General features: G+C 39.4%; 1 protein-coding gene across 1 annotated transcript; it reads left to right on the top strand.

The window, feature by feature from the left end:
* Window positions 1–4,827: 4,827 nt before the first annotated feature.
* On the top strand, window positions 4,828–14,778 carry LOC121382739 (microsomal glutathione S-transferase 1-like). Its single transcript, XM_041512311.1, has 3 exons — window positions 4,828–5,060; window positions 13,176–13,261; window positions 14,401–14,778. The coding sequence occupies exons 1-3, from the start codon at window positions 4,932–4,934 to the stop codon at window positions 14,642–14,644; spliced, it is 459 nt and encodes a 152-aa protein (XP_041368245.1). The 5' UTR covers window positions 4,828–4,931; the 3' UTR covers window positions 14,645–14,778.
* Window positions 14,779–15,237: the final 459 nt, after the last annotated feature.

The following is a 15,237-nucleotide window of genomic DNA, read 5'->3' as shown; positions in this document are numbered from 1 at the left end:
CATGGACGGATCCAGGACATATTTTTAGAGGGGGGGGGGGGGGGCAAGAAACAAGAGACACATTGGCTCGTTAACATGTTGTCTTAAGAAATGTTTTAATATTTGCATGATGATGATGTGTTTTTGTATATATCACAGTGTACGAACGGAAGTGTACACTACATGATTAGCTGCAGTTTTCTGTAGCGCTAGCTGCATTAATAAGGAGCTTTGAGGCCCGTCGGAGCGTTTTCTTTTTTTAAAGTGGGATGGGCTACTGATTACGGTCATTGTTAAGCATGGCACGATATGTGTATGGGGTCCGGGGGCATGTTCCCCCGGGGAATTTTTTAAACTGGGTGGCTTTAAACGCCTTTTCTTAGCATCTGAATCGCAAAATTAGCCATTTAAAAAAAACACCTCTATTTTAAGCATTATTTTGCGTATTATAACCGCAGGAATATGCCCCCTCCCCCCTCTCATTTATTCCTAAACAGGGAAGGTCCACTTTCCAATCGTCTGCATATACAGAAATAAACTTTAAGTCATTCCATAAATTAAAGGGATGTGTACAAATGATAAAATAACGAGAAAGCTTCTGCAGCTCACTATGTCAGGTCCAACTACAAATAGCGCCTCTACAGAATCTGGAGCTTGGACTAATACAGTCATCGATCCACACACACACACCACACCACACGCGCGCACGCGTGCGCATACGCACATACACACGTCACACACACGCGGCTTGTTTTTTGCCAGAATTAAACGAAAATGCCTTTTGTGAAGACTCAGCTAAAAGTATATTTTTTCATTTAGTATTTTTCATTAAAAATGTGTAATCCATGTCAGTTTTAAAGAGGCAATATATTCTAAACGAGAAAATATATTTAATATGTAAGTTCAATCGTAGAACTATTTTATTATTGTGAAGCATCCTACAATGCAGCAAACTCAGGATTGTCCCTTTAAATCATTGCTTATTTCTAAACTGAATTATTTGTTCTTGACTCTACCAAATCCCCCAGGTGATTTTGTCTCCCAACTCAATAATACTCTCTTCAATTTTTTTATTATTATTCCATTAAAAAACAACAATTGAAAAGAGTATTATACAGTTTAGAAATAAGCAATGATTTAAAGGGACAATCCTGAGTTTGCTGCATTGTAGGATGCTTCACAATAATAAAATAGTTCTACGATTGAATTTACATATTAAATATATTTTCTCGTTTAGAATATCAGTGTCTGTATATTCAATGTGTTTCTGGTCGTCTTAATATTTGTAAGAAGCCGAAACTGGATTTTGTCTTCAAATAATTGCATACGTACGAAAAAAAGCTTATTTTAGGAAATAGAATGTAATTTAACCTAGTACAAATATTAGAACGATCAGAAACACGTTTAATATACAGCCACTAATATTTTATGCAACACAATATATTTGATATGTAATTACAATCGTTAAAAAGTCTCTTTTAGTCGATAACATCTTAAAAATTGCATCAAACTCAGGAATTTCCCTTTAATAATGTCTATTTTCCCCAGTGGAGTTATAATTCGAATCATCCACTTATTAATGATTTGTTTTATCTCATACAACTTATTATTGGAATTCAAATTGACCATTTCCTTAAGTTTCAAAATAAAAGTGATTCCAAGTATCTTTTAATGTGTAGGATTCCATTAAATTTTGAGATTGGTTAAATATCTTGTAGTGTTATTCTACTTGGAGCCAATCCATATAGCCTGACTTTTCGTAGATTAGTTTAAAACCCGATAAACTAGCAAACAGCTGATTAAGTAAAATCTTTGTTTTATTTAACGACGCCACTAGAGCACATTGATTTTTTATCTTATCATCGGCTATTAGACGTCAAACATATGGTCATTTTGACACTGTTTTTTAGAGGAAACCCGCTGTCGCCACATAGGCTACTCTTTTACGACAGGCAACAAGGGATCTTTTATTTGCGCTTCTCACAGGCAGGATAGCACAAACCATGGCCTTTGTTGAACCAGTTATGGATCAGTGGTCGGTGCAAGTGATTTACACTTACCCATTGAGCCTTGCGGAGCACTCACTCAGGGTTTGGAGTCGGTATCTGGATTAAAAATCCCATGCCTCGACTGGGATCCGAACCCAGTACCTACCAGCCTGTGACGGTACATGCTCTTAATTTTGTTTTCGCCTGTGGCGATATTAATTGTTTTAGAAAGCCGTGTGCAGTTCCAAATTGCACTTATCCAGGTGGGCAACTTGTTACGTAATACTTCTGCGCGACGGTCATCGAGCTTTTCTAATACACACCCAGAGCAGGTGTGGAGGCCATGTGGCTAGTAGTTACGTAATATCTCCGGTAGTTCTGTTTATGGCCAGGGGATTGCTCGCGGATTGGCGACCTCCAGACTGACGATCAGAGAGAAATATACCGACTGTGAGAGGTGGAATATCAGATGATAGGGGGAGGACCGCCTTGTACCCCCAGGCGATATTCTGATTTTATAATAAATAGCTAGGGTTTAGAGATATCGAGGAGAACCAAAAAGGAAGGCTTCCCGGGAACGTTGTCCGTTTGGACTTTGGTAAATATTTTATTTCTGCTCTGTTGTATAACCTTGATGTGATTGATGTTACTTTAAATATTTTAATATTGTATTATACCAATATTCTTTAGACAGTGTCTTCGGTCATCTGACGAAGTAAATCGTAGACTTATTGTTCTAACACTATACGAGTATTTGGTAATATAAAGCTTAGCCAGTCATCCTAGAGGACCTAGGTAAACTGTAGGTTATTGTCTTTATTGTGATAGGTACCAGTATTAATTCTGTGTTACAAAGTTACTGAATGAGTAGTTAAGGGTTAATTAAAAATTAACCAGTTAGGAATAGTGTTGTAATTCCTTTATTAATTAAGTTCCCCTGGAAGCGTTTCTCAATTATCACACGTGTGGGTGTTGTGTCACGGTGAAGTGATTAGCATATTGTGTAAACTAGACACCTAGAGATTAACTAATTAAGTGATCAGTTCTGGGTTGTTATTATTGTTGTTATTAATTAACTACTGCGGCTGTACATTTGTCAGCGTAGGTTAATACAGATTCCAAAGTGTATTGTGTTTTTGTTGTGTTTTCTAGTGAACTAAACGTGCTATATAATATATACTTTATATAAGATCGTATCTCTGATCATACCTAGAAACGAGCCACAGCGGGTATATACCGCCTGTTACAGAGAGATCTAATAGATATACAGTTAGGAGAGATATTTGGACAATCGTGTTTTATTCAGTTACGGGTATTATAGAATCCCCGTGACACAGCCTGTAGACCGATGGCCTAAAAACGACGCCACCAAGGCCGGTTAGCTGATTAAGAGTATCAATAGTACTCATAAATTACTTTTCACTACCATCCAATATAAACTATGTATCATCAGCATATTGACATATAACATGATTTCCATTTACAATATGTATACCAGATATGTCTTTATTTATTACAGGTAAGGTGAGAGTGGATCGCCCTGTTTAACACCCCTTTTTATAGGGAACCAATTATTTATAATGTATGAGTATCTATATATTGTATGTATGTCGGGTTTGACTATTACATACATAGATATTGATGCACTAGCGAATAAGATAATTAAATCCTTTCTGGCCTCACAAATTCTCTCATGCAGACTTGCTACGATTTGTTCTGAGTTATCGAGACATCCATAAAAAGGATGCATGGGGCCTACAAGCTATGCGGTCGATCCCACTTACGTGCAAGAAACAGTGGGCAAACCTGGCTCTCTCTCTCTCTCTCTCTCTCTCTCTCTCTCTCTCTCTCTCTCTCTCTCTCTCTCTCTCTCTCTCTCTCTCTCTCTCGCTGTGCGTGTGTGTGTATGTTTGTGTTTGGATCTATGGATGTATACCGTTCCTGAATGTTCATGCATGTATGGATGCATGCCAGTGAATGAAAGAAAGAAATGTTTTATTTAACGACGCACTCAACACATTTTATTTACGGTTATATGGCGTCAGACATATGGTTATGAAGCAAGGGATCTTTTATTTGCGCTTCCCACAGGCAGGATAACACAAACCATGGACTTTGCTGAATCAGTTATGGATCACTGGTCGGTGCAAGTGGTTGACACCTACCCATTGAGCCTTGCGGATCACTCACTCAGGGTTTGGAGTCGGTATCTGGATTAAGCCAGTGAGCGAGTGATCATGAGTGCATGTGCTGTTTCGTCAAAGTTTCAACGCATGAAAATGGACACTAAGTTTAGTTAATCTATACACCTGGAACACATTTCGATAAAGTTACAACATAGTGAAACAATATTATGTGACGTGGAAACAGGGAACTACCCTTAAAAATAGTATAAAAACTCCATAACCATTACTTCTCAGACAAATGTGCATTTTTAAAAATATTTTAAAATGCATTTCGTGGTATTAGAAAAACCAGGATGACCAGAAACACTTTGGTTGTACGGAAATGGATAATCAGATAGTAAATAATAAAATATAAGTACTGTTTGATTTCAGTGATCACGAACAGCTCTAATAATGAAAAATATGCCTTAGTGTTTAAAAATTAGGGGCACTTCCTAGTTAATTTACCAGTAGGCTCAGTATTTATAAGATTGGTTTTACCAATATTCCTGCAGACGATAGACAAAGACTATGTAGAGCAGAAGAAATATTGTTCCATATAAATGTATTATTGGAAACTAAAGTCATTAATTCTGTTTTACCGCAAAATGATCCAAAACCGAAATTGAGAACAACAGTTTGAAAGGTGCGCCGATTGAGGTGAGATTTAGGTAACGTATCAAACGTTTCTGACCTTTGATCTTTGAACTGGCCTTGTCTTGTCGTATTATCGTTGTGTTAGACTCTAACTTAGAGCCACACATAGATTGACAGTACTGTTACCAAAACAAAAGTCAAAATGGTTACAGATTCTCCTTTTACAACCGAGAACCCGGTTTTTGCTAACTTTGTATTTTATGCAACTATTGTTGTACTGAAAATGATGTTAATGAGTGGAATCACTGCCGCATACCGAATAACAAACAAGGTAGGTGTATGACCGAGCGGATTCTAGCAGACAATTACGCTAGCAGACAATTTCAGCAGACACGAATGGCGACGTTCTAAACACCGGACTCTTACGCTTTTCGATTTATACTTGTATTTCCCACACTTTTTTAAACACACTGTTAGGCTAATTATTAGTATTCACTATAACCTAAGGATTTTAGAGTTTTAAAGATTATCTTTATATAAAAAACAACAACACAAAAACAAAATAACAACTAAGACTTATTGTGACAGTACATGCTCTTAATTTCTTTTCGCCTGTGGCGATATTAATTGTTTTAGAGGGCCGTGTGCAGTTTTATATGCACTTAGGTGCACTTAAGCGGTTTTTAACCCGTGATTTGGCGTGGCGTCAGTAAGTCTACGATCTGAGAAAAAATACCTCTGCCGCCTTGTACCCCAGGCGGTTTTTTTTACATACTAGGGTTTTAGAGATATCTGCGAGAAATATTGGAAGGGCGATCGTTAGTCCGGCGTAATTAAGTCTGACGATCTGATGTGACTTTTAAATATTTTAATAATTATACCGACGGTGCTGCCGGGTCTGTAGGCTGTGATATATATATATATATATATATATATATATATATAATATATATATATATATATATATAAATAGCACTTAGGTAAAGGGTTATTCTTTATTGTGTAGGTACCAGTATTAGTCTGTATTAAAATTTTGTGAGTAATATTATTAACCAGTTAGGAATAGAGTTGTACTTTATCTCAGTTATTTCTATCTATATCACACGTGTGGGTGTTGTGTCACATTTATTGTGTCTAGAGATTTTTTTCTACCGGTTTATTTTTTGACTACCATAACAGGTCATGGTAATACTGACACATTTTTATGGTTTTTATTCCAGGGATTTTCATAACTAATATATAAGACTGGAAAATCACCTGGGTATAATTTTGATTAGTACTTTACCTTCGTTCAAAAGTTTATGTCGAAATTATTTCCTTTTTTTAATATTATTATTAAATAGTCTGATCCTCTCTTCTTTCTCTTATTTATTTTTGGACTGTCCTTCTAAAATGCTCCAAATTATATAAATTTTCGGCCGAGCAGTCAATTCTTTTTATTTTTGGCTTGTAATTTTTTATTATTTTATTAACTTTTTACTAATTGATATTTTCAAAATTCTGCCCATTTTCAACACTAATTGATATTTTCCTGCCCCCCCCCCCCCCCCACACACACACACACACACACACATCCCCAGTCCGGCCAACGATCTTATCTAATTTCTTTTTGACCACCCGTTCTAATCCAGCGTGCAAATTTAATGAGTAGAATTTTCTTTATTAATTATATTAGAGATGCGCATCAAAATTTAAAGGCCCACTATTTAATTTTTGGATGTAAATTTCAAAATTGTCCCCGTAATTTTTTTTTTCTTTTTTTTCTGACCCGTGACAAGCCCCTGGCTATCCAGAGACAGGCCCCGGGACGGACATGCTCGAAACTCTAGTGGTATATGAGCATGTAAAAATTATTCGCACTCGCACTCGGGATGGGCGTGTTCGAAACCCTAGTAGTATATGGGCACGTTAAACTAGTTATCATCATCATCATTAAACGTGACTACTAACAATCGTATGATATTTTCTTCTTCTTTCCTTTTTCCTAGCACCGACTCGCAGCTGGTTACGGATAGTCCCGAGGTGACATTCGGTAAGTTCCGGTACGCCGGGACTCCCCCTGTATAACGCACATTTATCCGTTAGGGTATGCCACCTTGGGATGACACTCCCGATGGGAGCCGACACTTCTTTCGAATTAATTAACCAATAAATATACTATTCATTCCTCACTCCTTCTATTTTCCTTTTCCTTTCTTTTTTTCTTTAACCCTTCTATTGGGTCTAGTTGAATTGGTCTCGTTCTCGCGACAAGACCAACCAAGGAATCCAATATCAACCAATGATATTGTTGCAAATTATGGTGTCTGCTAGTCGATCCGCGTACCGCTGGTAGACAAAAACTTTCAGGTAAGCCTATTGTTAGACTGTCTGAGTGAGTGTGAGATACGTCACCGTGGCTTGGCGGCGCATATACCTGTCGGGATCGACTAGCAGACACCATAATTTGCAACAATATCATTGGTTGATATTGGATTCCTTGGTTGGTCTTGTCGCGAGAACAAGACCAATTCAACTGGCCTCAGACCACAATTAATTTAGCTATATGTTTCTATATAGCCTTAGTGGCTATAACATTTTTTATTAATATCAGCAGGCCCGTGATGTTTTGTATGTACCTTTGCCTGCATGGGGGACACATACCCTGAAAAGGACAACCCCTGTTGTCCAGCTCTTTCTCCCAGCATATTGGTTTAAACAGACACACCCTCTAAACCAGGCCGGAGTACACCCATTTTACACAAAAAGCACTACTTTTGCATGGGCCGGAATTACCACAAACAAGTCTTCAATGTCAACAAGTTACACATGTTTACAAACTACATGCTATCCCCTGTCACTTCAGTCAAACAGTTGCCACTTCATAGCTGTCTGCCGTGAAATAATCACAGTCAAACAGCAGACTACTTGCGCGGTGAAACTTCCGGATTTTTGGACAACCAAATGGGAAGATAACTGTAATCTGAGGCCAACTAGACCCAATAGAAGGGTTAAAGAAAAAAAGAAAGGAAAAGGAAAATAGAAGGAGTGAGGAATGAATAGTATATTTATTGGTTAATTAATTCGAAAGAAGTGTCGGCTCCCATCGGGAGTGTCATCCCAAGGTGGCATACCCTAACGGATAAAAGTAAAGTTTGTTTTATTTAACGACGCCGCTAGAGCACATTGATTTTTTATCTTATCATCGGCTATTGGACGTCAAACATATGGTCATTCTGACACTGTTTTTAGAGGAAACCCGCTGTCGCCACATAGGCTACTCTTTTTACGACAGGCAGCAAGGGATCTTTTATTTGCGCTTCCCACAGGCAGGATAGCACAAACCATGGCCTTTGTTGAACCAATTATGGATCACTGGACGGTGCAAGTGGTTTACACCTACCCATTGAGCCTTGCGGAGCACTCACTCAGGATTTGAAGTCGGTATCTGGATTTAAAATCCCATGCCTCGACTGGGATCCGAACCCAGTACCTACCAGCCTGTAGACCGATGGCCTGCCACGACGCCACCGAGGCCGGTACCCTAACGGATAAATGTGCGAACCGGAACTTACCGAATGTCACCTCGGGACTATCCGTAACCAGCTGCGAGTCGGTGCTAGGAAAAAACGGAAAGAAGAAGAAAATATACGATTGTTAGTAGTCACGTTTAATGATGATGATGATAACTAGTTTAACGTGCCCATATACCACTAGGGTTTCGAACACGCCCATCCCGAGTGCGAGTGCGAATAATTTTTACATGCTCATATACCACTAGAGTTTCGAGCATGTCCGTCCCGGGGCCTGTCTCTGGATAGCCAGGGGCTTGTCCCGGGTCAGAAAAAAAAAAAAAATTAATTAAGGGGACAATTTTGAAATTTACATCCAAAAATTAAATAGTGGGCCTTTAAAATTTTGATGCGCATCTCTAATATAATTAATAAAGAAAATTCTACTCATTAAATTTGGTCGCTAGATTAGAACGGGTGGTCAAAAAGAAATTAGATAAGATCGTTGGCCGGACTCGGGATGTGTGTGTGTGTGGGGGGGGGGGGGGGGGGGGGGTTAGTGTTGAAAATGGGCAGAATTTTGAAAATATCAATTAGTAATAAGTTAATAGAATAATAAAAAATTACAAGCCAAAAATAAAAAGAATTGACTGCTCGGCCGAATATTTATATAATTTGGAGCATTTTAGAAGGACAGTCCAAAAATAAATAAGAGAAAGAAGAGAGGATCGGACTATTTAATAATAATATTAAAAAAAGGAAATAATTTCGACATAAACTTTTGAACGAAGGTAAAGTACTAATCAATGATAATACATGCATTTGTAAATTGGTATGAATACTGTAAATCGGGAATTTAACACGTGTTTTAAAGGCATATTTGTCACAGACCATTGACCTATTACATGTCCTAACACAGTATTACTTAATAATATATATATTTGATTTGTCCCTAAATATACTTTATTCAACCATTTAAATAACCACCACTTATTTTGTAAAAAATTATTGAATTATGGCAATGATCCATAATTCAAAAACTTACATTGCTGAGAGGGTTGACATGGATTTCACTCCATCATGGTGTAGATAAAGTGATGCAATAGCTAGATTTGGTCTGTAAAAGTTAATGTAATCTGTGACAGTATGCCTTTAAACTAAAAATCCATGTGTATTGTTTTACTTCATAAACGGTTTTACTTCTAAAACGGTCTTAATTGTTAACAACTGAAGCCGTGAGCAATATTATTCCAGTTTACAGCACATCAGCCACATGCATAGATTCTCTATCATGACATAGTAAATAGATAATTTATAATAAATAAATGTGAATATATGTTCTGTTATTGTGTGTTAATTGTTAATAGAAGGCGAGTCCATTATTGCATACTAGGTAGAAGGTATGGGATTAGCAGTTCACTCAACCATGCATGTTGTTATAAGGTGAGTCTATTATTGCATACTAGGTAGAAGGTATGGGATTAGCAGTTCACTCAACCATGCATGTTGTTATAAGGCGTGTAAGAAATAGGACGTGTAATAAATTTTCAGTTGCGCATTCTGTATTATTTATCGATGAAGACGGACGTCAGCCCTTGCTCTCTCGATCTGCCCCCCCACCTGGGGGGATTGCTCAAATCCTACGGAATGCTGTTAGAGTACCGGGTATCGTGCACCGGGTCACGGGCCTCCGTGACCTTGGTGTACGGGGACCCGGTACCACCGAAGAAAGGAAGGTGGAGGAAGAGGAGACGTGCGCCAGCGGCGGCGCAGGGGGAGACAAAACCGGCGGCTAAACCGCCGGCAGCGACTCCGTCTGCTGGATCGCCCAACGCCGCCCAACTGAAGAGGAAGACGAAGATGGAAGTGGTCTCGGCCCCAGTCATCAACGTCCCCTCTGCAGGAACCGAGGAAATATGCCGGACTCAACTGATCCGACCCGATCCGCCTGCCATTACTTTGCATACGTTAGTTGTTAAGAGGAAGGGCGATGACCACTCCCCCGAGTGCCACGCCAGCCAAGCCAAAGTCGGAGCCCGTGATAAGCCGTCCATCGAGTCAGCTTGGAGTTCGTCATATGCCTGTTTTCTGGGCTTCGGACTTGTCGCCGATTAAAACGGTGGCACCCGTTGAGAAGGCCCGGGACGGCTGTTGTTAACAGGCGACCACTCCCCCGAGTGCCACTCCAGCCAAGCCAAGTCGCCCGACTCACTCAACCGCCGAATCCAGATGAACAACCAGAGGGACCATGGACACTGAACCCGGCAAACTCCATCCGCGGTTCCAACAGCTGATGAAGATCAAACATCGAGGACGTGCGCCAGCCTCATTAGGAGCCGAAACATAGCGCATACCTTCCGCTACCGACCGAGCCCGATGAAGGGGAATTTGCTGTCCATCGAGTCCAGGTGGACGTGGATATCACTGCAGTTTGCGTCACCGTTCGCCGGAAGGGAAGATACAATCAAGCGCTGCTACTTAAGGAGATGGACAACCCGTCACTACATCGCGTCCTCAAAATCCTGGCGGGGACAGAGTACAGTCACATCACAAAGATGGTAGCAGCCTCTCCCTACCGGCGTGATCTTCTTCCACTACTGGACGCCACCGACTTCATCGGCTCGCCGTAGCCCCCAACCTCCTAACAACCTTTACCTCCGTGAGTACTAACCTCTTTTATTGGGCTAGTTAGACTTTAAATGTTTTGGAACGCAGTTCAAAATTCTTATGTTTATTTTTTTTTATAAATAGTCTAACGCATTTTATTTTGGCGCCCGTTCAATTGCTCAAAATCACCTTAAAACTTTTCGGCCGAGCAGTCTTAACCTTTTTTGGCTAAAATTATAGAGTCCAGACATGTATCGGTATGCAGTACTCTTTGTAGACTTAGGTAAAAAACAGGCTTCACCGAGGAATCGAAATTCAGCCAATCAGAACACGGCTCCCACTCGGTGTTACTTCTGTTTATGAAGTGTCTGCTATTCGGTCCGCGCTTACTAAATGGCTTTTTTCCAAATTCCGCCCACTTCAAAACTTACCCCCCCCCCCCCCCAATCTGCTCCGGAGTCAATATTGGGCGTGCCTGAACCTTCGTGGATAGGGGCACGTAAATATAGTTACCCATACCATAAATGGGAGGATACCAGTTCAATCTATATCAATATTGCGCAGTATATGCCTCCCAAACAGTAGTCAAAGATTCCCGCTCTAATACAAGAACATTCATAATTATATGTTAAATATATTTACATTGATCATTTTCGAGCACTACAGGAAGAAACTCGAATCCCGAATTCCCCAATGGGCTCTAACGGATTATGGAAGAGAGAGTCGCGAAACCGGTGACAATATCAGGTGTTGTCAAACGACAGATTTCTGTTTTGTTAGCGATCACCGAAAGTGGAGACATGTTACCACTCCAAGTAATCTACGCCGGAAAAACAGACCGATGTAACCCACAAGGAAACCCATTGGAGTAACGAATCCAGAACGTCATCGACCCGTATATGTGACCTAGACCCGCAAACAACTTGGGCAGCCACGCGATTAAAAAGCTTTGTGTCTTTTTGACATTTTCAAAGGTCACAGAACCGAGAAGTTCGCGAATTGTTGACCACAAAAACACTATTGCCATTGTGTATATTCCTGCCGCCTGTACCAGTAGTTGATTAACTTCAGCCATTGCATTTAGCGCTGTGTTTTTGTAATAAATTAAAATATTTAAAGTGATTTGGGTTTTTTCTTTGATCACGTGTCACCCGTGTTCATTTGCATGCTGCTGAATACCAGTAGTTGCAGGTTGTCACTATCGGGTCATCTACAACATTTAACTCGTCACAATCTGTTGGGTTTAATTTTTTTACGGAATCCTGAAATTCGCGCTAAATGTCTTTGTGCCAATAACGCGAAAATTTAGTTCCCGCGAAAATTAAGTGTTTTACAGATCTATTTAAAAAATGTAATGATTATATCCGTGTACATGTACCTATTATTCAAAGTTTAACTTTAGTCTTATATATGTCATAATTTTCCTTATCAATTCAGTTGTATTTATCCGTGACCTTCTGCCAAATTTGTGTTCGTCTATTCAGAAATTAATAAAACGTATCACATTGGCATTCGCGAATAGGGGGTAAGGTAGTTTTCAGTCATCTGTTGTTCTGAACTCAATGGGCCAGTTAAAAATCAAATATGTAACCCCCCCCCACCCCACCCCCCCCCCCCCCCCCCCCCCCCCCCCGATCTGAAATATAATTCTGAGGTTAGGTTTGTCTAATGTCCTAAACCTAATTTATAATTGTTAAGAAATATAAATGTTGTCGTCACCATTCCACTAGCAGTTGATTATAAATGGGGGATAATGTTGTCGTCACCATTCCACTAGCAGTTGATTATAAATGGGGGACAATGTTGTCGTCACCATTCCACTAGCAGTTGATTATAAATGGGGGACAATATTTTAAAAGCTTTGGTTACCAGAACTCTGTTCGCGTGATTTTCGCCTAGGTAACCGATTATATTTGTATTTTGAATAAAGTTCTGATGATCCTTAAGTTTGTAACTCTTTATTTTTAGAATAGAATGGTTCATTACGTAACCGATTGGATCGCGTGAGATACTGTGCCCTGAATAAAAATGTTTTAATTAGGGGTTTTTTACACTGGCTATTACAGATGATCATGGACCTATAACAAGGACAGTATAAAAAAAAAAAGTTTGAATGATAAAATTGTTTTCTCGGAACTCATTTCAATTTGCCCGAGAGGTAATGGATTCACCTTGGTGAATAAAAGCATGGGCGTCGAGAATGGTAGGGAGGGACAGCATTGCCCATCCAACGTTGAAGACAATGCACTGACGCCCTTCCCGATGAAAACGGAAATTAATGTATGACCCCATTCCAGTTGCTGTAATTTTGTGATGCCTATAAAAAGTTTTTATTATTTCATTTACAGGTGTTCATTAATCCCGAGGATGCTAGCTCTTTCGGAAAACAGACAAAACTGGTTACGAATAATCCTGGTGTGGAGAGAATACGGAGGTATGTAGGACAGAATGCGACATAAAACTTGACTCTTTTTTTTTACTTGGGAAACCAATTTTATTTCTATGTACATTCTGCAATATTTAATATCGGTTCCCATTATTTGTATCAGAATTGCTGTTAAAAAAAAAGAAAACAAGACAAGACAAGACAAGACAAGACAAGAACAAAAAGAGAGAAGAAAATCAAGGCACAGTAGTATAAGAGAAGAAGGAAGGAAATGTTTTATTTAAAGACGCACTAACACATTTTATTCACGGTTATAGTGCGTCATACATATGGTTACGGTCCACACAGATATTGAGAGAGAAAGCCCATTGCCGCCACTTCATGGGCTACTCATTTCGGTTAGCAGCAAGGGATCTTTTATATGCACCATCCAGTAGTATACGGTTTTCAGCAACTGGAAAAAAGGAGAACATCTAAAATAAAAAGGAACAGTAAAGTTTGTTTTATTTAACGACCCCACTAGAGCAGATTGATTTTTTTATCTTATCATCGGCTAATGGACGCCAAATATATGGTCATTCTGACACTGTTTTGTTTTTTTAGAGGAAACCCGGTGTTGCTACATAGGCTACTCTTTTACGACAGGCAACAAGGGATCATTTATTTGCGTTTCCCACAGGCAGGATAGCACAAACCATGGCCTTTGTTGAACCAGTTATGGATCACTGGTCGGTGCAAGTGGTTTACACCTACACAATGAGCCTTGCGGAAGACTCACTCAGGGTTTTGAGTCAGTATGTGGATTAAAAATCCCATGCCTCGACTGGGATCCGAACCCAGTACCTACCAGCCTGTAGACCGATGGCCTAACCACGACGCCACCGAGGCCGGTAAAAAGGAACAGATGCAGGATTATTTAAGGATTGCATATATATACATATACATATATATACATATACATATATATGAAAATATTCACAAAAAACATTCAGTTGACCAAGACCAACAATTAAACAAATAAATAAATTTATTACATACATACGTCAAACACTAATACAGTGTTCAGTGGTACTTTGGAAACCGGGGGTGGGGGTAGTGGAGGGGACTTTCTACTGAGTCATGTTCTACCTGGAATGTCATGGTTGAGGAGTAATTTTTGATTTAAAAAAGTATTATTTTTTTTCCAGATGCCATCTAAACGACCTTGAGAACGTCATTCCGTTTGTCCTGATTGGTCTGCTGTACGTGGCTACAGGTCCGAGTCTGTCCTCGGCTCTCCTGCACTTCCGGCTGTTTGCCGGATCACGATTGGCTCACACGGTCGTCTATCTGCTAGCTGTTCCTCAGCCGGCGAGGGCGATTTTATTTACTGTTGGCATTTTAGCGACAGCATCCATGGCAGTCAGCACCCTGTTGGCTGTGTCCTTTTGAAGTTACAGTCCTTTAAAATAAAAAACCGGTCCCGTTCCACGAAGCGATCCCCTTAACGATCTTGGCGCTAAGATCGCTTCGACGCCCGGTCCACAGAACAGAACTTTATTACACTCAGGCCGTTCCACAACGGCGTTAGAGGAACATACATAATAAATAGTATAAACGTGACAAGATGATTTACAGGAGGATGAAATAATAACATATGATAATACATAATACATGTATTTACTTGTATATGATATTAATTGATAATAACTGTAACAGTAGTAGTATTATTAGTAGTAGTAATAATAATAATGGTGGTAGCAGTAATGGTAGTCGTAGTAGTATAATAATAGTAGCAGTAGTAGTAATAGTAATGGTAGTACATGGTACAGTAATAATAATAATAATAATAATATTAATAATAATATTAATAATAATAATTGTAATATAGCTAGGAAACAGTTTTGCTTGTGACATGAGTTATTCAGTTACCACGAAACAATCTTAGCCCAAAGATCACCTTAAATGCATTATATCCTTAGCTATCTTAGCGCTTCGTGGAACGGGACCCAGTACAATAACTTTAGTTGAATGTTAAATTTTCT

The sequence above is a fragment of the Gigantopelta aegis genome, chromosome 10, assembly GCF_016097555.1.
Source record: "Gigantopelta aegis isolate Gae_Host chromosome 10, Gae_host_genome, whole genome shotgun sequence".
In the NCBI taxonomy this organism is placed as follows: Eukaryota; Metazoa; Mollusca; class Gastropoda; order Neomphalida; family Peltospiridae; genus Gigantopelta; species Gigantopelta aegis.
Note: the sequence above shows the minus strand (reverse complement) of the source record. Positions and strands in the feature narration are given on the sequence as shown.